The sequence below is a fragment of the Dicentrarchus labrax genome, unplaced genomic scaffold (assembly GCF_905237075.1).
Source record: "Dicentrarchus labrax unplaced genomic scaffold, dlabrax2021, whole genome shotgun sequence".
NCBI classification, from domain to species: Eukaryota; Metazoa; Chordata; class Actinopteri; family Moronidae; genus Dicentrarchus; species Dicentrarchus labrax.
The window spans coordinates 25,496,821-25,522,734 of record NW_026136720.1 but is presented as its reverse complement, the minus strand read 5'-3'; the positions used below and the strand labels follow the sequence as shown (position 1 = coordinate 25,522,734).

Below are 25,914 nucleotides of genomic sequence, written 5' to 3'. Positions count from 1 at the left end.
AAGTACACAAGAAGAAAATCACATTATACCATGATATAAATCTTAGCCAGACTTGGTTAATAAGATATAAATCTTCACACCTCACAATATATAATTTAATTTACAAAAAAGGTTAAGTAATTTCCTTAAACAGCTGGTCACTGTAGTTTTATGAAACCTTTAAAATAGCGGGAAATTGTTAATATGTTGGGGATTATTTTCAGTGGTGGATTCATCTAGATTTGGTGTTCTAGTGAGTATTTGGGGAAGTAAGACGGTGTATGTGGGACTAAGTCAAAAAAACTACACTGTTAATGTTTTTAAGGAACATCCCAGGTAAGACTTGGTACCCAACTTTGACTTTAATGGCACTGACAGAATTGCTTTGATACTAAAGAGTATGAAAAGAGAGGTTGGAAATTGCATTCAGAGCTGTCTGAATTCTGAGCTTTTTGCTCACAGGACATTTTCCTCATTATCTGACATTTTAGCCTTGTTTAAAGGTGGAATATAATATTTATAACTACGCTTTCATTACCTGAATATGGTAAATGGACTTGTACTTGTATAGCGCCTTTCTAGTCTTCCGACCACTCAAAACGCTTTTACACTACATGCCACATTCACCCTGTCACACACATTCACACAGATGATGGCATAGTCCATCAAACAGAAACTAATTCATACACATTGACACAGCGATGCACAGCATCGGGAGCAATTTGGGGTTCAGTATCTTGCTCAAGGATACTTCGACATGTGGCACCAGGAGCCGGGGAACGAACCCACAACCTTCCGATCAAGGAACAACCCGCTCTGCCTCTGAGCCACAGCGCCCCATAATATAGCGTATATAATATAGGAATCATTGTGGGGTTTTTTTTTAACCTTAGAATGAGCCTTCCATGTTGAACTGCCATGTTTCTACAGTATCCCAAAAGGGACAGACTTAAGACTAGCTCTAGATAGGGACGTTTACGTTTTTTGTGCATTTAGCTGCACCTGTAATTCCTATTCTCACACTTGGAAGGGGAGGGTGAAGCAATGGAGTAGTGATCTGAAACAACTTCACCACTAGATGCAACTAAATTCACATACACTGGACTTTTAATGTCAACATCCAACACTGTAACATTTTATATATATATATATATATATATATATATATATATATATGACAGAAATTAAGTTAAAGAGAAGTTTCCAGCTCCCCTCTCCTGGGTCAGCATCTGATTGTTCTTGTTTGATACCCTCCTTCCTATATTTAGACCAGCTTGCCTGCTTTGACCAGCCTGATTTATAAAAAGACATGTTGGAATGTTTTGCCTCTGTGACTTGAACACTAAGTTCAGAAGGATCTCTTTACTGCCAACTCTGGATATAAAGGCAGAGGTGATAAAACTATTTGTGCTGCAGTGTATGTCTGTAGCCCACAACATCATTCACATTATTTTCATCTTCATCAAACCATTAGTTTTCTTTCTTCTGTATCTCTCTCTCATCTTTTGGTGCTTTCAAGACTCATTATTGATTGATTTCACAACATTTGTTGGGACCTCTGTGAGCTGTGACTGCTCTGTATACTGAGTGGGCATTTGGTAGAAGCTGTCACTAGATGTGGGCTTTAGAAACAGATTGATCTGATGAATTAACCCCTGCTGTGGGATGAGTGGGTGGGTGGGCCAAGTAGCAGGCACATACACAGATGTACACACACACACACACACACATACATGCATTCCACTGGGGGGTGTGGATTATCTCTATAGCCAGACAGACTGATGCGGTAAACTTTAGTCATCTTAATGCCTCATACTTAATGTCCTTTTATGACTGAACCTCCTGAAGCAAGGGCTGTATTCGAAACCGCCTACTAAACTGATGAATGCCATCAGTTGTATGCCAGTAGTAGGGAATCCTCACATTTAGAGCAGACTAGTTGTAATGAAGGTAGAAATGCAGATGACACGAAGTAAAAAGTAAATTACTGGCTCAATATATTCCACAATGTATAGTCTGAAGGTTTAAAAAAAATACTCATACTCATTAATTAAACAACATTTGTATTGTACCTGTAATATTTGTTACTACCCAACTCTCAACGCACACATTTAGTGTCAGTTACTACACATTGACTGAAGAAATTCACATCACAGATGATGAATATAGGCATTAAAACGTGACCCTGCGATAGCAACATAGGCAGAGAGTGTGTGACACCATGACTCCCCTATATCTTTACATAGATAATAGTTATACGCTATATTAATGTTTCAAATACCATATAACTTTTAAGTAATAATAGTGTGTGCAGTTACGTGTGGGTTTTGTGCTTTACATCCCACAGTACAGTTCATACACACACTCACACAGTAAACAGAAGTCTCAGTTTCTGAGAGAACATAATGGATGCCAAGGCATGTGTCTGAATGCCTGTATTTTGGAGTAAGTCTTTGTCTGCCTCTATCAGACACAATCAGACTGTCTGTCTGTCTGTCTGTCTGTCTGTCTGTCTGTCTGTCTGTCTGTCTGTCTGTCTATGTTGTAAGGAAGGCTTGTTTTCTCCTGCGAGTGTGTGAGGAAGACTTCTAAGGCTCCTCTGTTCCTGTTTCCTGCCCATCGGCCAACCACATCAGTGCATGTAGAAGAAGAGTGTGGTGACCTCGGCTTTCTGTCTTTCTGACCTGCCTGTAATTAGAATGTGTTTTGAACAGTGAGACAGTTATACTCACTACTGACTTCATGTACATGATAGTTGTGGCTGACTGCACCGTCCTGATTAGAATTTCTCCTCTGCAGCTTTGAACAGCAGATCTTTAAGCTGTACTACAGAATGAATCAGATTCTTTAGTTCTCACTTCTTACTTATTGACTGGAACTGACCCCACATCACTTAAGGATCACTCCAGGACTACTTGACAATTTCTAAGTAAAGATTATGTTCTCGTTTGACTGAAACAGACATAGAGCTGACCACTGTCACCGCACAATTGTTGTTAAGTCATAATACTATTGTTACTGTTCCTGATCATAGTAGCTACAGCTAATAATAAACTTAATGTAGGGCATAAAAAGAAAAAAACAGGGGAAGACAAAAATAAAATTGGTGATGGTATTCTTTTCAGACATATTAACCCCCAAATTCTACGAGGCATAGCCACGATGCGTTACAGCCATGCCGCAGCAGACAGAGCTAATTATGTCTGTCGTAGACAATGCTCGAGATTCCACTAAAAGTCTTCTTGACATATTATAGTAGAAAATCGTGGGTATAACTTGTTATACAATTGTAGGTACTGAACCTCTCTCCACCTGAGAGACAGATGAAATCCACGCAGGCACAGGGAAAACATGGAATCTCCACACAGAAAAGCTCCAGCTGGCCAGCAGGTTTAAAACCTTCTTGCTGTGAGGTGACAGCGTTAACCACTGCACCATCTTACACCTTAATGTTCTTATTGCTACACAGACTTTAAAATCATGTGTATCCCTGCGTGTCTCCCTATGCTTTAACCAGTGCAGAGGTCTAATCAGCCAGTATAAGTGAAACACCAGTGTGAGTGTGTAGGACCTTTTAAAGGTTATACATATATGATTTAGAACATAAATATAGGAGCAAACAACTATTAGCTGATAAATTAAACATATAGTGGAGTCAGTGTGTCCTAAGTTTTTATCTACAGATGCCATGTGTTAGACCACCATGTGTCTACGACACACTTTACAGCCCGATCTCATTTCCATGTTGTCAAATACAGTGAGCAGTGTTCAGTTAGTTGTAATCTGCAACTTAACCATTAGATGGCACTAAATCCTACACACTACTTTAAAGGGGTGATCCCCTTGGTTCAAATATGCTCATTTTAAGCTCTGAGACTACTAGAGTAGCTTTGCATTATTCACTCCATATAAAAAAACCTTATTTGTTTTATACTGTCCCTCCATGCAACCCCTCTTCAAGCCCACTTTCTTCTGATTACTTACCTTCACCGAAGCCTGTTTGTACTTGGACTGATTTATAGTTCTTGTCTCTATGATGCTAAGTGACCTTCTTCGCTGTGAGCATTTATACTTGTGTGTTGGTGTGTTGGCGTCGCTCTGCAAATAATGCTGCCACAATTCTAATTGGTGATTTGGTTTCTATGCTACTGTGTTGAGTTTTTTTTCTGTGTACTTCAAGCTCCCCCCTCTCCTAAAAACAGATGTTACCCAGAACACTCACCATGGTGAATTCAGCTGCATGGAAACATATTGAGGATGAGGAGACAGAATACAGGATCAGTACTCAGTAGGGTAACCAGCTGTCTGACCAGATGTTGGGTGTGATCAGCAGATCAGTCTGCCAACTGAAAAGAGGATGATGAAGAAGTGATTGGAACCATTTTCCTGTATGTTTGAGAGTGGAGACTTTCGTGAAAGTGTTGTGGAAACAGCGTTTTCACCCGTAAACAATGTTATTACAAGGAGACTACTTACTGTAGACGCACACACCAAATAAGGTTTGGCTACACTGACACCAGTAAAAAAAAGAAGATATTGTTTGACAGCTAAATAGCCTGCATCAAGTTCATCTAACCTGTATTACAGGGCCCATGTTATGGTTTCTGTGGAAAGAGGAGTGTCAGTATTAAACTGGCTGGAGGGTTGGGAAAGCCTGTTTTTATGTCAAATGTTGTTGCTGCAGATGCAAGGAGTCTGGTGTTTTTGTTTTGTTTTTTTAGGAATTGTCCTCTTTATGTGCAAAATGAATGCTCACATCTCTGTCACCCTGTGTCTTTTCTTCTAGAGTCCAGCACCATGAAACTAAATCCCCAACAAGCTCCACTCTATGTAAGTATCTATCATTTTGACACAGCATCATCATTAACTTTAATTTCCCAGTCAAATACTGCAACTGGATTTTTACTATGGTTTCTGTGGATAAGCATGCCTTTACCATATCAATTCTTCTTATGGACAGAGCCAGGTGCCTGTGATGATGCGTTCCTATGACACATAGCCTTGATAACAATTGATTGATTCTCATACAGACACATCAGTGTTGAATTCAGACACGTGTTGCAATGTTTATGTTTTATATTGGGTTAGGTAATAATGAGTGGGACAGAACATGATAAATGTTTGTCAAGCCTAAATAATAATTATTTTAATCTTGATGAAAACTGGCACAATTTGTTATTGAGTGTTGAAAACCAGGACATTCTAGTGTTCTACAGATATTTGTTGGGTCTCGGGACAGTCCCAGGCAAACCAGGACATCTGGTTTTGACATCTGGACACTGTATCTTCACTTCTATTTATGATGTGCCCAATAATGCATGTCTGCATAATTTCTCTGTGTGTATTTGAATACTAAGAAAAAAACCAAACACTGGCAAGTAACTGGAAGTAAAAGACCCTGTCAAGAATTGAAAACAGCATTTATGGAATGGTGTGCAGTTGATTTGTTCAATTCAAAGGGAGGACTATGAATCTCTGTTTTAACGACAGTGTAGAGATGCTAAATTAAACTGTACAGAACAATACATTGGAGGACTATTGTTACACAATTCAGTTTCTCTCCATTTTGAAAAGTAAACAACTAAATAAAACTATTAATTAAACTTATTTTTTTAATAGTCTCAAATTTATTCTGAAATGCATTTTGTATTGATCATGTAATGCAGATGTTTCTAATGACAAGAACATAGAAAGACATTGTGTAAAAAGTGCCAAACAATATTAAGCAGCTTTGATTTGATTTGCTGAAGTCATGATAGGTACGGTGGACAGTGGAACACATAAAAAACAGTCATATAAACTGCCATGTGGCTGGTGAACCCAATTTATTTTTCTGTTAAACCCCAAATTTACCTGCATTTGGCTCTTGTTAGGTGTTAAATTTGGTTCCTGACTGACATCTTACTGTAGTCAGCTTTGTGTTTCATATCTGATACAGATATGTACCAGTAAAGTACCTCAACAACAATATCTGTAGTTTTCCTAGCAGTGCAGGACTTCAGATATGAAACAGTACAAGACTGTTTTCTATCAACGAGTGTAATCTCTCACTCTTGTCTTGTCTCTGTCTCTGGGTTTGTGTGTGTGTATTTGCGTACTCTGAGACAACATATATGTGGATCTATTCATTAAAAGATATGTTTTGGTCACAGTGAAATTATACAACAGCTTCTTGGTGGGATGTTTTTACTTTGTTTCCTTCTCAGACACATTTCAGACATAAAACCTTAAAAAGCACAATTGTTTCAGTTTGTTAAATACATATTCAGGGTGCTGTACTAAAGACCAGGAGAATGAGCAAAGATTTGGTATTGCATTCTGTCCAAAGTAAGCCTTCATGCAGAATGATCCTGTCCAGTTGAGGTGTCAGTAGAATGATACACATGGTAAATGGTAAATGGACCTGTACTTGTATAGCGCCTTTCTAGTCTTCCAACCACTCAAGGTGCTTTTACACTACATGCTACATTCACCCTTTCACACACATTCACATGGCAAAGTCCATCGAAGAGAAATATGCTAAGCGGAAATAGGGAGGCAGAGGACTAGTGAGCATTAAGGCCACTATCCAGGATGAAACATCAAAAATCAGAAAATGGCCACAAAGGATGATCCTGCTAAGTGAATGTCTCAGGCAACAGAAACCCGATAAGAGTGCAGAGGAAGAGGAGCAAACAACCTGGAGGGACAAGCCCCTACATGGCACGTACCACCGCCAAATTGAAGAAGTGGCTGATATCGAGAAGACCTACCAATGGCTGGAAAAGGCTGGACTCAGAGACAGCACAGAGGCACTGATCATGGCAGCACAAGAACAGGCCCTAGGTACAAGAGCCATAGAGGCCAAGATCTACAAGAGTAGATCTGACCCAAGGTGCAGACTATGCAAAGATGCTCCTGAGACAGTCCAGCACATAGTAGCAGGGTGTAAGATGCTAGCCGGGTCAGCGTACATGGAGAGACACAACCAAGTGGCTGGAATAGTGTACAGGAACATCTGTACCCAGTATGGAATAGAAGTACCCAAATCCCAATGGACCGCACCACAAAACAGGGCCAAGGTGCTGTGGGACTTCAGCTTCCAGACTGACAAACAGGTCCTGGCCAACCAACCAGACATAGTGGTGGTAGACAAGGAGCAGAAGAAAGCGGTGGTGATAGATGTGGCCATACCAGCAGATGCCAACATCAGAAAGAAGGAACACGAAAAGGTTGAAAAGTACCAAGGGTTGAAAGAACAGCTGGAGCCGATGTGGAAGGTCAAGGCATTTCAAAAACATCGCCCGACTCCGCCCATCACTCTTTCTCCGCAGAAACCCTCATCCATGCCTTCATCACCTCCAGAATCGACTACTGCAACAGCATCCAAAACCTTAAATAAACTCAAGTACATCCAGAACTCTGCTGCTCGTCTGCTCACCCACACCAGCACCCGTGACCACATCACCCCTGTCCTCCAGGACCTCCACTGGCTCCTGGTCCCACAACGATTTCAATTCAAAATCCTCCTCCTCACACACAGAGCCCTCCATAACCAGGCCCCTTCCTACCTTACTGACCTGCTCCACCGCCACAACTCATCCCGTAGCCTCCGCTCATCTGACGAAAACCTCCTGTCTCCACCACCCAGGACCAAGCACCGAATCTGGGGCGACAGAGCCTTCTCCGTTGCTGCCCCCTCCCTCTGGAACTCTCTCCCCAAACAAATCCGTGATTGCACTGACCTTACAGCGTTCAAATCATTGACAAAAACTCACCTTTTTAAAATTGCTTTTAATGTTTAGCTTAGTCCGATGTGTTTTCAGTGTTTTTACTATTTGATGCTGTTTTCGCTGCTTTTATGATTTTATGTAAAGTGTTCAGAAAAGCGCTTACAAATAAAATGCATATAAATGCATACAGATCCCTGAAACAACATCAGAAGCCTCAGTCCAGAAGAGCGCAGTCCTAGGAACAGCTAAGATACTGCGCAGAACCCTTAAACTCCCAGGCCTCTGGTAGAGGACCCGAGCTTGAGGATGACACAGATACCACCCCAAGAGGGAGAGGGAAGTTTTTTTTTTATCATATGTATGTATATATATATACATACATATGATAAAAAAAAACTTCTTATTCTCCTGTACAGCACTTTTGGTTGTTTTTAAAGTGCTTAACAAATAAAGTTGGATTGGATTGTTGCGATACTCACAATACTGTGTTTTGTGGAAAAAGAAAAAGTTGATTCCAAGGTGTCAAGAACAGTAGTTGTCCACTCGTTGTTGTTGCTGTCTCACACTCCATCTTCCTTTTTTTCTTTCTTCCTTCCTTGCTGCAAGGAGCAGACTCTGGGCTGCATCTTGCCTTTGGCCCTGCAAGAGGTTGAGCTGTTTAGTCTCTCTGTCTGTCTGTTGGCAATCTCCGTGCTGTCTGTGGGCTTTTCTCTGACTAGGGGTGGGCGATATGGGAAAAAAATAATATCTCGTTATTTTTGGGGATTTTGGCGATAACGATAATCAGTCGATATCCTTTTGAAATGTGATTAGAATTGTCTGAATTAGGGCTTGTGTCCACCAAATGCGTTTTTAGCGCTGAGAGCGCTCAAAAACTCATTTTCTGAGCGCCCAACGGTGTTAAAAGTTCAGCAGATTTCAACTTGAAGAGCTCTGAGCGCTGCGCTAAAAAAGTCTTTTCGAAACCAAACCATTTCCATGCCAGAGAGGTAGACCCACGTCTCGGCAGTAAATCATCTGAAGTACCGGTAGCTTCAGGGACTGGAGGTGCTTGCATTTTCTCTCTACCATCACAACGCGCTGCTAAACTGTTGCAAGGAGGATGCTAGTGATAGTCGTGTGACTGAATCCTGCCATGCTGTAGAGAGCATTGCTGCACCGTGTATTAAGTGGATGCAAGGAGTTTCCGCGTGCGTTTCAGTATTTTTGGCGAAGTAATTTAAATACTCGATAATAGAAATTTGCACATCGTCAAAACAACAATGACGATATTATCGCAAACAATATATATCACCCACCTCTATCTCTGACTGGTGTGAAAAAAACGCAAAAAATCAAACCTGTTCTGAATCAAGATTTGTGGCAGTAATGTGGATATAAATGATAAATTATATATTTTATAACAGAATACATGACTGAACTGACTCACATTAATGGTGATGTAGCAGGAAGGACATTAGGTCCAAACTTTGCCATAAGGAAGCAGTAAGCTGTATCAAAAAGTGTGTTAAAAATTTCACAAACGCATCTACTCCTTCTACCTCATTAAAAATTCCAGAAACTAAAAGTATGCAAATTGTGTTTTATGTCAACTTCACTCTAAAGTAAATTCTCAGTGCATGTGCACTGGGGGCTTAAAGTTTTGACATCACACTGTAGAAGTTGCATACTGGAACAGGCTTGATAGACAAACTATTTGTGATGTCAAAAATCATGCTGGTAGGCCCCACCTCTTAAAATCTGATTTTGAATGAGCACAGAGAAACTTTGCACTTTCAGCAGAGGAATGTGAAAACCTCCTTCTAGTGTTAAACTCTGCACTCTCACTGCACAGACACTGTTATGCACAGTGAAGGTCAAACATCCCACTGTAAGAATAATAAGAGAACAGATTTTTGACTGGACGGGGACAAATCAAACAAATGTTCCTATAATTTTGGAAAGGGCTCCACTTCAGAACCAGTTTTCAACATTCAGTCCTACTTTTTATCTAATAATTTAAGCATACTGTATAACAAATATGTCGGTAATGTGCACTGGTAAGGTGTCATCACCTTCCCTGCAGAGCACCTGAGCTGAATAACAATGTATGTTTGTTTCCTTATTCATTATCATCTGTAGGTGCCCCAGCAGGAAATGTGACCCTTGCCAGTCCGTGCATCACTGTGTCACACTGTCAGACACTTCAACTGCAGTTGATCTGAAACATTGCTGTGTGCTATTGTTAGCCTATGTTTATGTGGGTGTGGCTGTTAACAGGCTTTTAATTGCATGTTCAGCAAGAAGTGTGTGTTGTGTCATGTTTCACAGAGGGGACTGTGAACCTGACTCTTCTAGAATGCAGTAAACCATTCATTAAAATGTTACTGTTCATTTTTCACATTTAATTTACAAGAACAGACACACACAATTGTATATTTTTACCATTTATGAAATGTTTAAAATCATTTGTAGATGTCTGGGTGTTTATGTGTTCATATATTTAAGTGTAGTCTTTTATATTTCATGTTTATACTGTCCTGTAATATCTTACACATACTGTAACATCACTGTAATAGACTGGCACCTACCAAACCCAAATTAGTCAGCACAATAATCAGTCACACTGTAATATTATATGTTCAAGCTGTTCCTGGTAGAGAAGTGGTTCTCACCATTTTTGGTGTCAAGGACCCCCAAATTGATACACAAGATGTAGTCTCAGGGATCCCCATCTGATAATTTATTAGTGTTTATACGAGTTTATACTGTATATTAACAGTGAGGAGTGTGAAACCTATGAACAGAATAGTCATTACATACATTCTCTCAGAGTCTAACTTCTGGTCAATAAAATAATAATAAAAATTAAAGCTGCAAGCAGCGTTGAACGGGATCTCGCAACCGGCGAGCGTCGGGGTGTGCTGCAGCAGCGTCACATGCCGTCGGGGTGTGCTGCGGCCACATCACGTGCCGATGTAACAAGCGCGGACCACAACATGAAAATCGCCACGCAGCGGTTGCTTCCTGTTGCCAGTAGGTGGCGCTGTCACTATGTCTGAATATTGTCATGTAGACGTGTTCAGGGCGGGACTCTTATCAGACATGTGAAGTTTCGTTGCAGTCGGATCATGTACGCAGAAGTTATGACGAATCCCTCTTTCATGGCGAAGGTTTGAAATTGGATGCCACGGGACACCACGCCACGGGCACAATGTTGGACGAAAAAAACTGACTGCACTGACCAATTTTGAAGTAGATCCAATAGAACCTGTAGGAGGAGTTAATTAAAACAGAAGCCCTGAAATGCCAAAAATGACGGCACGCCACGGACACGCTCTTCAACGTACAGTCATAAATAGCACAACTTGTAATCAGCAACATTATTCAAGAGTACTGTCAAGTTTTGAAGCAGATCTGATAAATTCCATAGGAGTTTGTTTGTTCAAATACAAGACCACGGACTTAAAAATGGCCAAATTTGACGGCACGCCACGGACACGCCCTTCAACGTACAGTTACAAATTGAACAGCGTACTGTACTGACCACTTTTGAAGCAGATCCGATAAATTCCCTAGGAGGAGTTTGTTCAAATACAAGCCCAAAAAGTCAAAATGACCACAAAATTGAAATTGCAGACTTCCTGTGGGTTTTGAGGCATGGGTCCAAGAGGCTTTTCTGCTTCTTTTATCATGATACACATGCGTAGCAATTTTCGTACATGTGGGCCTTGCGTGTCTTGGGGGCTGATTCTGGGGGGCGTGGCTTAGACGTTTGGCGGCGCCCGTGCACGGGGACAATGTCATATCAATATTTTAGCTACGTTTGAATTTTGTGCAAATTTTCATTCCATTTTGAGGATGTTGCGGGGGTCAAATATGCGGTAAAACAGGCACCAAATAATAATAATAATTCTAACAGGAACAATAGGGTCTTGCACTTGGTCAGTGCTCGATCCCTAATAATAATTTTAACAGGAACAATAGGGTCTTGCACTTTCAGTGCTCGATCCCTAATTAAAACATTCCCCAATTCTCCGAAATAATGTCAGGGACCCCTGAGGGTCCCCAGACGCCAGGTGAAGAACCACTGTAGTAGGGCACCAATAGCCCCAGCTCTCAGTTGTGTATAAAGAAAATAATTTCCCCATAATACTGTAATTTACAAATGTGTGTTTTTTTTTAAAATGTCTGGTAACGGCAACATGAAATTAAGTTAAAATTCTTACTGAAATTTTAATTTGGTTTGAATCACTGAATAAGTAAGAAGTATCTCTGGAGCTCAATACATTTCATCAAAGGTGCCAAGTTCTCTTACCTCTTCTTTGCTTGTTTGTTTTCAAATACTGGTCCCACATAATTCAGTGCTTTGATGACAATTTCCTTTAAACCCTTGTAAATAAGTTTTTTTTAAAAATTCTCATTTTTTTACCCTTAGAGGCTAAACATCAGTATCACTGGGCCAAACACAGAGGTCAAAGTAGCTCTCTACACTGTACATATTTGGGCTTTTTGCTAAAATCAACAGTCCTAGAATTGATATCACTGCCTCTGTGTCTCCTCTCAGGGAGAGTGTGTGTTGAGTGTTGAGCTCAACGATGATGATGCGTGTTGGGCTGAGAGAGAAGAGGAGGAAGTGGAGTTTTATCTTCTATTCTCGGGATCCACTCAAAACCATCTGACCAGCACACTGCGAGTCAGCCACGTCACACTGCAGGCTGTGTGTCCAGGTACTACACACATTTTACACATTTATGGCCACTAAATAACATCCCTGTAGCATATTGAGCAATCATGTAGATTGCACAAATAATGAGCTACTGCTTAAAGTCAGCAAAACCAAGGATTTAAGGAAAAAATAGGCAAAGACACATACGCAAAAGATTATAGATACGCATTTATCCAGCATCAGCGATATCATGTTAAAAGACAGCACGTACCACCAGACTTAAAGACACCTTCTTCCCCCAGGCTGTGAGACTGCTAAATGTATCCTAAACACTCCCCCATGTAAAATGTTTTTATTTATAACTTAACTACTACTTAATCTTGTTATAAAACCTTGTGTTGTAGAATACTAAATAAATCCACTTGTATCTTATTAAACCCTTATTTTGTGTGTGTGTGTGTGTGTGTGTGTGTGTGTGTGTGTGTGTGTGTGTGTGTGTGTGTGTGTGTGTGTGTGTGTGTGTGTGTGTGTGTGTGTGTGTGTGTGTGTGTGTGTGTGTGTGTGTGTGTGTGTGTGTGTAGCCCATAATGTGTGTGAGCAGGTCTTGGTGAAATTATGTTTTGCTCGGCCTGGTGGACCAGTGGACACACACTCACAGGAGACCTTCTGCTTTGTACAGGTAACAGTACAGTCCTTTCACGGCATTAGATTGGACATTTTTTGTCCTTGCTGGATTAAATCATTTATTTCCCAGCCCAATTTAGAACAACATGCATTTGTCTTCGTTCCTACTTCAAAGAAACCTAACATACTACTATATGCATAGTAAAAAATACAGCTAGGCCGGCTAATATATCTGCTGACACAGATATATTGGTGTTGGCTTATATACAATAAATTACAGCACAGACATGTTAAAGATATGTTTACAGTAATTTAGATACACAGAGTTTTGATTACAATCTTAAACTAAATAATGAAAAACTTTTTAGTCTAGACTAGTTCACTAGAAGGCACAACACACTTGTCTGTTATGGGTTGGAGTTTTTCACAATAATGATGGCAGCATCAATGTGTTTGTTGTGGTTAGGACTTGGCTCTCGACATGGCCCACTTCCTGCTTGAAAGTACAGCTCCACAGGAAGCTTTACTATTGGATGATGAGCAAGTAAGTAGGAGAGAGCTTGAGGGCTCTGAAACTGTCTCATGCATTTGGAATGATTTTTGTTTTGATATTCTTGATACTGGATTTGAATGAAATCAGACTGTGTCTAGAAGTAAGAAATGTCACTTAAATAACAGCATACAAAGAAATGTTTTTAGAAGGGGAGAGAGGACACAGAAGAAAAGCAAGTGTTGTTACAAGTGTGACCTGTCTATATTGTCAGATTCCTTTGAAAGAGTGTGAGAAGTTGGATCAGAGCCTTGCCTTGGCCCTGAAGCACCTCACCCTGCCCCAGAGGACTGCACCCTCACACGCACACACACAGACAGATGTGGACAGACAGATGGTTAACCTAACACTGGCTGTTGGAGCACCAGACACACATACACACAGGAACACAAACACACTCAATGCAGAGACACACAAGGAAACAAGGAATGAGGTCCCCACACTGCTGGACAGCTGCAGTGGTGAGTTAGAATGTTCAACAGTCTTGACTGTGACCCCCCGTTACTTTATAACTCTGAGTACTGAGGTTACAGGACTACCAGCTGTTGTATGCCACCCCTTGTCCTACCCAGATAAATGCTTTTTTTTTTTGGTTCTTTGTTACTAATCAGCATTTTAACATTTAAAGGTTCTATAAACCACTACTGATTACAAAACCAGTGGACATTAAGTGAACTGTGCAGTCAGCATCCTGTTGCTTGTGTTGCACTCAAACATTCATCTTTAGAATAATGAAACTGAAACCTAATCATATAAAGTCTGATTTTAAAAAAACAAATAATCAGCTCTAGGTTTCAATGCAAGGATTGATTAGTGAAGATATTGAACAATTGCAGTAGCGAATAAAAACATAAGAAAAATAATTTTATTTCAAGTTTAATTTATACCAGTTATAAAACAGTACCAGTAAACTGCATTATGGACATAATCCTACTCTTCATGTGATTTTTTCACATTTCTGTCTCCACCAGCAGGTGTCTACCTCGCTCTGCTCTAGCAGATCAGTTGAGTCCACCATCTCACCTTTTCTTTTTCCTTCTTCAGCTGTGTCTCAAAGCCAGCAGCTCTCCAGCCTGCTGTACTTGGCAGCCAGTCATGGTCTGAGGACAGTGGCATCGTTCCTCCTGCAGCAGCCAGGAGGCAGGGAAGCGCTAAGGAGGCCCAGTGCTCAGGGACTTACTCCAGCATGTCTGGCAGAGAGCAGAGGACATCAGAAACTGGTGGACCTCTTCACACAGTGAGTAGCTGATACCACACTAGAATCAATATGAGCTGTTGAAGGATAGATAAATGGACAGATACATTTGTTGCCATTGTCTATACATAGCTATAGCCACATAAATACATAGACAACTTAACTACTAGAATCGGAAAAACACATTTATGCACACATTCCATTCACATAATATTTACACATGACCGCTACCGAGGTGTTTTGTTGAACATTGCTATGGCAGAAGGGACTAGCAGGTCTAGACCTTACTCCTTTTTGTTTTTGTTAAATGTTTGTATTTAGTTAGTTAGGATGAAGAAGCTCTTCTTCATACTGTGTGCCGGTGTGACATAATGCACTCCAGGGGTCTCATTTATTAAAATTGTCCTAGATTTATACTTGAACTTCTTAAGATCATTTCTGGCAGTGTGCTTACATTCACTTGCCTTGCCTTAGCGAATTTGTGAATGTTGTGTATATACATTTAAAATAATTTTTTGGGCTGTCCCCAACTAAAGATGTTACTAGTCACTAGTTGTTGCACATTTATGATATTAATATAATTATTTAAATATATATATATATTAACAGCTGCCGCTGATAACAGATATTGTGGTAATGATTCTGAATATGTTGGAATAACCATAAAGGAGCCTGAACATTTAGTTAATTTTATTTATTTATTTATTTATTCATACACAGTATAACATTGATACTAACGATTGACTGACTGAATAGTCTGATCTTTCTTCTTCTAGTGACAAAGCTTGGCACAACTTTCAGAGTCAGTAGAATGAACATTATAAGAACAGAGCTGTAGCAGCTGTAGGAAGGATCATGAAACAGCCATGGAAGTGTCAATGTGGGTGATTGTGTTACAGAAATGTGTCCGTTGGAGATGAGGGCAAATTAAATGTGAGACCCAACCACAGAACTAATGTTTGTAAGAGGGAGAATAAATTAAATTTGGGAAATTACAGGTAACTGCATGATTGTTTTTGGTGACCCCCCATGTAATAACTGAGAGTCATGCTCCCCAGAGGATGAACTCCTATCATTTTGGACATTCCATAGGTTTTCCTCTTTGTCCACTGTAAGGACAGAATATTAACAAATACATAAAACCCAAACCTCTACTGCATGTATTTGTGTGTGTGTGTGTGTGTGTGTGTGTGTGTGTGTGTGTGTGTGTGTGTGTGTGTGTGTGTGTGTGTGTGTGTGTGTGTGTGTGTGTGTGTGTGTGTGTGTGTGTGTGTGTGTGTCTTGAGGAGCTCATGTGACAGTGGAGATGGCAAATCACCTCCTCATAGAAAGAAGGGATTATATCCTCACTGTTCTTCCTGCTCTCTCAGGAAAGACTAAACTGACTTGCTGACTACCCAGTATGCCTTGCAGGAAGACATACCCATCTCTGTATTTGTTTGGCTTTATCATTCTCAGTCTGTTCAATGCTAACGCTGTGCTAATCGGCTCTACAAACTAGACTGGCCCAGTGAGTCACGATAGTCTCGCTCACCAAAGCAGAAGAGAGAAGCTCCACAAACTGCGGTGGCAGCAAGCAAGTGCCTTTGAGTCGCCAGCTGTTCTAGATAATAACAGATGTGCAATCCTGGTCACATTACGGTCAAGGAATGTGTCTGTTGCTGTGCATTGGTGTGTGAATGTGTATGAATGCGTTAGTAGTTAGGGTGAATGTGGCATGTAGTGTAAAAGTGCTTTGAGTGGTCGAAAGACTACAAAGGCACTATACAAGTACAGGTTCATTTACCATTTACCATTCTTCAACTTGAACCTGAGTCTCCAAAGGGTCCCTGTGGTGAGGAAGAGATCTGGCCTCGTTCTTGTGCAAAGTCCTTGGAGCGCCCACATCATAAAGACCTTGGAGAGACTGCGTCTAGAGCAGCTGTGGCCCATGGTCAAACCTTACTTGGACCCACTCCAGTTTGCCTACCAGCCCTGACTGGGATTTGAGGACTGGACTGGGCTAAGAACACTCAAACCCTCTACAGGAAGGGCCAAAGCTGTCTCTATTTTCTGAGGAGGCTGTGGTCCTCCAACATCTGCTAAACAAGCTGACGATTGTTTTATGTGTCTTTGGTGGCCAGTGCTATCCTGTTTGCTGTTGGGGCAGGAGGTTAAGGGTAGCGGAGGCTAACAGACTCAATAAACTGATCTGCAAGGCTAGTGACTTTGTGGGAGTGGAGTTGGACTCTTTGACGGCGGTGTCAGAGAGGAGGACGCTGTCCAAGCTTCATACCATCTTGGACAATGTCCTCCACTCACAATTAACTGGTCAAACACAGGAGTACTTTAAGTGCAAGATTTATTCTGTCGGGATGCCACACAGAGTGGCCAACTATACAACTTCTCCCTCAGAGTGTCCAAACTCATCAGTCATTAGTCATTAAACTGGTGCTTGAAACGTCTCTGGTTAATGTGCAAAAAGTTAATTCAATGTTGTCCATGTTTAACATTCAATTCAATTCAATTCAATTTTATTTGTATAGCGGCAATTCATAACAGAAGTTATCTCAGGACACTTTTCAAATAGAGCAGGTCTAGACCGAACTCCTTATAACATTTACAGAGACCCAACAGTACCACCATGAGCAAGCACTTGGCAACGGGGGCAAGGAAAAACTGCCTGTTAAAAGGCAGAAACCTAGGACAGACCCTTCGGCTCTAGGTGGGTGGTCGTCTGCCTCGACCAGTTGGGGTGAGTGAGTGAGTGAGGAGTGAGTGAGTGAGTGAGGAGTGAGTAGTGAGAGAGAGAGAGAGAGAGAGAGAGAGAGAGAGAGAGAGAGAGAGAGAGAGAGAGAGAGACAGACAGACAGACAGACAGACAGACAGACAGACAGACAGACAGACAGACAGACAGACAGACAGACAGACAGACAGACAGACAGACAGACAGACACAACAACTATACTAATAGTGACTGATGATGATGAACATGATAACAGCAACGATCGGGGACAATGAGCAGTGACAACAGCAACAACAGTAACCGTAGCAATAATAATACTTATAATAATAATAATAATAATAATAATAATAATAATAATAATAGCAACACTAATATCAGTGATATTAGCAATGGCAGTCAAGCAGGACCATGGCAGGAGGCTCCACCAGGATCCATGAGAACCTGCGAGACGAGAAAGCACAAGAACTCCGGGGAAGAAGTGAAGTTAGTAACATGCGTTAATGGGACATGAATGAGTGCAGAAAGAGAGAGGAAGAGAGGAGCTCAGTGCACCATGGGAAATCCCCCGATAGTCTAGGCCTATAGCAGCATAACTAAGGGATGGTTCAGGACTCACCTGAGCCAACCCTTACTGTAAGCTTTATCAAAAGGAATGTCTTAAGCCTTCTCTTAAATGTGGTGAGGGTGTCTGCCTCCGGAACCACAACTGGAAGCTGGTTCCACAGGAGAGGAGCTTGGTAACTGAAGGCTTTGGCTCCTGTTCTACTTTTGGAGACTATAGGAACCACAGGTAGCCCAGCATTCAGAGAACGTAGTGTTCTAGTGGGGTAATAGGGTACTATGAGCTCTTTAAGATATGAAGGGGCCTGACTATGAAGAGCTTTATAGGTGAGGAGGAGGATTTTAAATTCTATTCTAAATTTTACAGGGAGCCAATGCAGAGAAGCTAGTACAGGAGACATGTGATCTCTTTTCCTAGTTCCTGTCAGTACTCGTGCTGCAGCGTTCTGAATTAATTGGAGCGTTTTAATGGACTTATTGGGGCAACCTGATACTAAAGAGTTGCAGTAATCCAGCCTTGAAGTATACATTGACATCATACACATCGTACGGCCAGAGATACCGCTTTACTTGCCTTGAGTCACTTTGTGCTTCCGCGCCCTGCACTTCCTTTTCTCTCGAGGCATCGACAACACAGCTGACACAGGTTAGGCTCTCCGTGTCAATACACGTGCTCGAAAGAGTTTTTGTTTTTCTGTTTTAAACACCGGGATCTCTGGTCGTAATCAGTCCTTCACTGACCAATCAGCGTTTATTAGCAGAATGCTAGCGTGTTATGGGCAACAACAACTCAACCTGTAAGAAATCGAAAGGACATAAGTACGCGTTCATTCAACTTTCAACCTATAACGTTGAACTTGCAAAAACTACAATCAAATCTGAGATTTCTCAACGACAATCAGGTGAAAGAGACAAATTTAGCCGTCTAGCTCAATAGACTCCCATTCATTTTGAACTAATGGGCTATCGCCCCCCGTGGAACTCTGGTGGAACTGCAACCAAAATTTGGTATAATGGGACTTAATAGGGAGTGGCCAAGCTCTCCGTAGACGGGCTCTGCTATTGGGATGATTCGCTATACTGCGAGTTCGTTTACCATCGAAATGACTTCGAAGCTGTTGTATTAAGGTAAAAATCTTGCATAGTGTGCCTTTTAATAATGTATTAATGTATACATTAGGGATGTCTGATAATATCGGAGGGCCGATATTATCAATATTCACAAAAAAATTTAATATCGGGAATTATCGATATCGGGTTTTTATAACCCGTTTGTTCTGTAGGCTTCAGCATTTCCGAGTCTGCATGAACGCAGCATGGGACGTTTACCAGCGCGCACTAGATGACGTATAACAACAACAACAACACGCTAGACTGGTTGGTTGCTAACCGTGGCTAACAAGCAAACAATTTAAAGCTGAATGATTTTAATATTAACACAAAATAAGTGCAATGCACCTTAAATATTTTACCCTGCTATGAGCTGTTCCTTAACCAAACTAACAATTGGCTTAGAATTTACATTAGCACTCCTTCAGGTGCATAATACAATTAAAAACATTAACCAAAGCTAGCGCTTAGCTAGCGATTAGCGCGTAGATAGCTATTAGCATTAACACTCTTTTCAGTATTAATACAATAAATGTTGAAGTTGTTCTCTTACTTACATTTGGAAAGCCATGTTGCATTTATGTATGCATCCAGTGGGGCATCACAATAAAATTAGGCATAATTTGTTAATTCCACAATAGGAGATATGTTATGTTGTTACCTAACAGTTTTGGTGTAAAAAGCCTGCATCGGAAATTGAGAGTTGGACAATATCGGATATCGGCAGAAAAGCCAATATCGAGCATCCCTAGTATACATTGATTTATAATCAGTGGTGGGCAAGTTACTTCCAAACTGTAATATATTTCATATTACTAGTTACTTGCATTTGAAAGTAATACGTTTCCTTACAATATTACCTTCTGTGTAGAGTAATAAGTTACTCATTACTTTTTAGTTTCACCAAAATAAACATTTAGGAAAAGGCATTACAAAATGAAGGCGCGCAATATTTTGTCATGCCGAATAGTCCTCAATTAACTGTAGTTCCTCATAAATATAGTGGGGGGGGCAACATTAAAGTCTAATGAGGTCTATATTGCATCTTGTCACTTGATCGAACAGGGATTTTGCTAACAAGCTTTTGAAACGCCGGCAACTCAGCTGTAGAAAGAGGCAGCGCATCCTCCACGACATACTAAAACCGTCTTCTTCTCCTCTTTATTTACAGCTGTTGCGCCTGGGTTGTTTTTTTGAAACCTCCGCCTGTGCGACAGCTCGGATTGTAACGCGTTACCGGACTCAGTAACTGTAATAATATTACCAAAATATAGTTTGTAATGCGTTATATTACTCCGTTACTGCCTAAACATAATATACTATGGTAACGCGTTACCCCCAACACTGTTTATAATGTGTATGTGGGAGAGGAGTCTGGGTGAATGATATGATGTGGGCTGTGTTTGTGTCACACTGGCTAGTTATTGAGTGTGTATTAGGATTTATCATATACGTTAGAATTTCTTCCAGACCTTATTGATTAATATTGATTTGTTAGGGACCGAGCCAGCGACAGCCGGGATTGTATTTACTATGTTTCTTATTATTGTTTGCTATTATTATTTTTAGTGCCTTTGACTGCGTTTTTGCCCCCCTTAACATATACAAAAACTCGTAAAATTTGGCCATGTTAAATTTCCCGGTGACTTTCAGCGTTTTTTTGCGTTGAACGAACTCCTCCTAGATAATTTATCGGATCTGCTTCAAATTTGGTCAGTACAGTAAAAAGATGTTGCTGATTTAACGTTGTCTATGCGTGACTGTACATTGAAGGGTGTGTCCGTGGTGTGCTGTCAAAGTTGGTCAGAGTGGGTTGATGACGAGGTCTCGCCCAACGCTGCTTGCAGCTTTATTTATTATTTTACTTTGTTTTGTTTTATGTTTTTTAATGTTTGCGTGTATGTTGTTTAAAACACTGTATTGCTGCTATTTTCAGCCAGGGCTGCCTTGGGAAAGAGATTTTGTAATCTCAATGGGACTTACCTGGTTAAAGGTTATATATATATATATATATATATATATATATATATATATATATATATATATATATATATATATATATACGAAATTCACTTGTCACTGGATTTTTTTTTGCACTAGAGAACCAGCATCTCAGACCATAAAAACGGAACAGAAATAAAACTCAACTTTGTTAGTCCGTCTACAGCGTTTCCAAATATCTCTGGTTTGGTCGAAACAAACTCAAACCAAACCAAGTTTTTACAGAGTTAGATGTGAAAATAGTGGTGAAAAGGGTTGCAGTGGTTCCATGATTCTCACAATTCAATACTATGGTAAAAAACGAACACAAAACGATAAATCCCATGTAATTCAACATACACTTCTTTATTAAAAGCATTTAAACATTACAAAACACTGGTATGTAGCCTACAAGTAATAAATAGAACGAAACAGCTATTCAGTGTACTCCTTTCTGCTGGCTGTTTGCTTTCCACTCTTAAACCAAACACTTAGGTGATGGTTTGGTTTTCATATTAACAATCTGCCAATCAATATCAGCCTATAGGAGTCAAATTTTTTACCCTAACTTTTTAATTATTTTTTTCTTTGTTGTCTTTGATGTGAAAATACCTGCTTATAGTTCCAGTTAAAAAAACCCAGCACCCCATGGCTTCACCCACGGCACTCGGCTGGTGTCATTATTCCTCCTCATTTCCAATTAGCACAATGTATTATGGATTGCATTTTCATATGAGTTGAGTATGAGATAATAGTCTCACTGAGACAGTCGCACTGCCTTCTGTTTCTATCACAGTGGTAGTTTTGAGGTCATTTTGAGACTTAGTTTGTATTAAGATCAAGACAAAAACAGTCATCATTATATTCCTCCTCTTGCACGCTCTGCAGGCATGATCCCTCCTTCCACTGACTCACAAAGCGCAAAAGTAAGAATCCTGGAGGCGCTTTTCTTTGAAAGCTACTTGTCAGTGTCTGAATCTTTTTTCTACACGATTGAAAGGATTAGAGAGTAAATTACATGGCCATGTTTGTTTGCGTAATAAAAAGGAGAGAAAGCACGAAAAAAATATTGTAAGTGCAATTTGTTTTGTACAGGTCAAAGGATTGTCAGATGTATTATTTTGTGACTTTGCAGATGTGAGACATCTCCAAATCTCCAAGTGGAACCAAAGCAGCAGCTGCACTTTTACCCAGAAGGCCGAGTGTTTCAGCACCATGCAAGTCTTGGTACCTACACCCTAACTTTCCCTAGCCTCAATGAGAGGGAGGTGGGGGCGGAGACACAGAGCAGTGAAGGCTGCTGCTTACAGGAGGAGCTGACAGAGCTGAGGAGACTTATTCATCTACACAGAAACACAAAGGTGAGCTGACAGCATCTGAATGTTTGTTTGTTTGTCTTTTCTCAGTAGCAATAAACATTGTACACGAGAGACATTTATGTTTATGAAATCTTCTTCTTTTTTGCTGTTATGAACCCAAGTTGATCAGGGCACTGATTCCCACCCTGGGGGTCACTAAAACTTCATGGGGGGTTGCAAGGCCATCCTGATTTTATCAGGTGTAACTTTTAAACTTAAAACAACTTTTTATTAATATACAGTTAAACATGGCAGCGACCACAGACTGCGTCTGTAGATAAAAACACCTCATTCTAAGGTAACAAAAACACAACGATTCTTATATTCAGGTAATTATACACTAATGAAGACATACCTATTAATATTATATTTCATTTCTGTCAATAGATCCTTCTAAAAAGCTAACTAATAGAACAATGGCCAAGTGTCAGGGAGAAGAAAACTGAGAGCCTATTAAATGTGTTCGATTGTTAAAATGTAAGAAAATACACAACACATATAGAGAATTGTGTCAAAAATTGCTATGTTCTTGCGTTCACTATTTGGGTTCATTGGACAGTTTATCAGTTGTTCTGTACTGTTACTGATATGTTATATATGCATTATAATATGAAATATCCAAAAATATGTCACTGACTAAATATTTCAGTTTACTCAATATTAGAAAAGGGGTGCCTTATGGAAAAAGGTTGGGAACCACTGGCCTAGGGAGAGGGGAGTAACACAAAACTAGATAAGAATATAAGGAGTCAATTTATTCAGTATTTCTTTAAATATTTACAATAATACTTTTGCAAGAAGTACTGTTGTTTGTTTTTTCCCAGCTGATTTATTAGCTTAATAAACAGTTCCCTAATGAGTTTATGGTCTCAATCTCTAGTTTCAAGTATTCTTCCATACAGCGTGATGTTCATTTAGTAAATTATGGTCCCATTTAGAATAAAATAGATGATAAAGCAGGTTATGCTTTAGGGTGGTCTACTTTGTGATTAACAAGTCATTCTCAGTGAGTCCGTCCAGCTCAACACATAAAACTCAGATCAAACTGTCAAACTAGGCAGTGCTGATGAAATATGGATCAACTCAAGGAACTAAACTCAAGGCTTGAAAAAGGGTCTCCACAAACAAATGTGTGACATCACGACTGGTTCACACTTAGCTGAAACATCCGACAGTCCTCTGTTTAACCCAGCATTCACATGCTGATCCCTTACTTGTCACCACAGTTATAAAATGATCTTGCGTGGGCGCCTGGATAGCTCAGTGGGTAGAGCTGGCGACCCATGTACCAAGGCTGAGTCCTTGCTGCAGTGGCCCAGGGTTCGAATCCGACCTGTGGCCCCTCGCTGCGTGTCATCCCCTCTCTCTGCCCCCCTTTCCTGTCTATCTTCAGCTGTCACTGTAATAAAGGCAATAAAAGCCCCCAAAAATATACTTTAAAAAAATAATTAAAATTATCTTGCGTAAATATAGGCCATACCTCTGATGCAATTAATTTGATTTAATTTGGATTTGTCTTCCTTCTTGCAGGGAAACTCAGATTTACTTAGTACCATTGCACCGACACATGCCTCCACATCCCTGTTCATCGATCATGAGCTGGCAAACCCTGCCTGTGGACTGCAGCCCTGCTCTAACAGCCAACCAGAGAGGAAGCATGATGCAGTCCTAGCTATGGTAACCACCGAGAACTGTACCACAACAGCAAAGGAACAGGGAAGTCCGCCGTTATTGGAGGAGAGAACACAAGGGGAGGACTCTACTGTTGTCACTCATACATCTTGTAACAGTCTTTGTCAGAGCCAGGAAGCTGGGGCAAAAGAGAAGGGCAAACCAGCAGCTAACTCTCCTGCTGGCCGTAACAGGAAAAACAAAAAGAGAAATAACAGAAGCACCCCAGAGGCCAGTAGAGGGACTGCACAGAGAGCCACAAAGACAACAGGAAGTAGAACAGAGACAGATGTAACAATTTCACCCACAGAACCAGCAGTGGCATCTGTGATTGGTGATGGAAGAGCTACAAAAACTCACTGTTCTCCCGAGACGGAAAAGACCCCATCATCCATAAAGCCAGTGTTTGCACCAGCTCGTGATGGGAAGTGTGCTAGCAGGAAGGCAGTTGCCTTGCCTACCACCACCGTCGTAGAAAAACAGGAAGGAGAGAAGTGGGAAGTTGACCTGCTCATATGTGAGCGAGTTGTAGAGACAGAAACTGTGACAGAGACAGAGCAGGGAGACACTGAAAGTCTCCCTGCAAAAGAAGCTAACTTTAACTTAGGTTTGGAATCAGCTGCAGAGAGGACAGGTAAGTTTATCACAGTACTCAAAGAGTTAGATTTACTCGATGAATAGGGGCAAATGATTAAAAAAATTTAACGTTTTGATCAAATGAAAAGTTGCTTATTTGAAATAGTAGAGATTCAACCACACAAACCTACTGTTGAATGTAATTGGAGGCTCTTTTACCTAAATAAATCAACTTGTGATTTGAGAAACAGATTGGCTGGGCAGACAAAAGAGCAAGTACAGGACCACTCACACACTCACACTGACGGGTAGTTTTTTGGTTGTCACTGTTGGCTGTTCATTAACTATTATATCCAAGGTGAAAATTAGTTATTTAATGGACCACTGTGTAGAATTTTGTGACATTTAGTGGTGAGACTGCAAACCAACTTGCCCAACCCTCCCCTTCCAAGTCTGTAGGAGAAAAATGCAAAAAGCCCCATCTAGAGCCAGTGTTTGTTTCTTCTACTAGAAACAAGGCCTATTGCCTATTTACATAACCAGCTGAGACAGAGCAACTTTATCATTTAGATGAATGCTCTGTGTCATGTTTGTGCCAGTTTATTCTCTTTTAGCTCTGTCTTTGGTCACTAACCCCTGAGGGAAATATCTGACTCTTTAGCTGCTTAAAGCCCCACAATGTTCTCAGTAAGTCTCCAACTGTACCTGTTCAGCAGCAAACAGCAAACAGACAGTGTACAATGGGGGTATTGTGACTATTGAACTGAGAACAGCTGCCTGTGAACCAAAACAGCAAAGATGTGGGCTGTAAAACTTTGATCTTTATTACTTACCGTAATTGTGTTTACACAGTTTTTCAGCGCAGTGATGGATTATTATGGAACTGTCGATTTATTGACAACCTCTCATCTCATCTATAAACAAATATTAGTAGTAACTTATAAATGATTACCAGAACTATAAATATAAGAGCCAAGCTGTTTTGACCAGAATTGTCTTTTAGGGCGTTTTCACACCTAAAAGTCCGGACCAACGTTTGTGTTTAATTACATTGTATACATTTGATCCCGTTATTTTCGGTTTCACATAGTAATTTTGCTAGCGCACTAAAGAACTTTCCATGACATACCTACGGCGCGTTGTCACCACGTACGTGTGTTGCGTCTGCCTTTGATTGGTGAGTAGACGGGCATGCATCTGACGTTGGCGTGTTGTCATTTTGGCG

At 40.6% G+C, this 25,914-nt stretch overlaps 1 protein-coding gene across 5 annotated transcripts in view; it reads left to right on the top strand.

Moving 5' to 3' along the window:
* Positions 1 to 25,914, top strand: part of akap13 (A-kinase anchoring protein 13) — a 137,239-nt gene that overhangs the window by 16,955 nt on the left and 94,370 nt on the right. For all 5 annotated transcript variants that reach the window (XM_051383118.1, XM_051383117.1, XM_051383116.1 and 2 more), the window contains 8 exons: positions 4,766 to 4,809; positions 12,238 to 12,400; positions 12,921 to 13,018; positions 13,430 to 13,507; positions 13,728 to 13,974; positions 14,558 to 14,750; positions 22,220 to 22,445; positions 23,973 to 24,747. In XM_051383118.1, coding sequence (XP_051239078.1) covers positions 4,777 to 4,809; positions 12,238 to 12,400; positions 12,921 to 13,018; positions 13,430 to 13,507; positions 13,728 to 13,974; positions 14,558 to 14,750; positions 22,220 to 22,445; positions 23,973 to 24,747 — 1,813 coding nt within the window. In that variant the 5' untranslated portion in view covers positions 4,766 to 4,776. The remainder of the gene's footprint in view (positions 1 to 4,765; positions 4,810 to 12,237; positions 12,401 to 12,920; positions 13,019 to 13,429; positions 13,508 to 13,727; positions 13,975 to 14,557; positions 14,751 to 22,219; positions 22,446 to 23,972; positions 24,748 to 25,914) is intronic.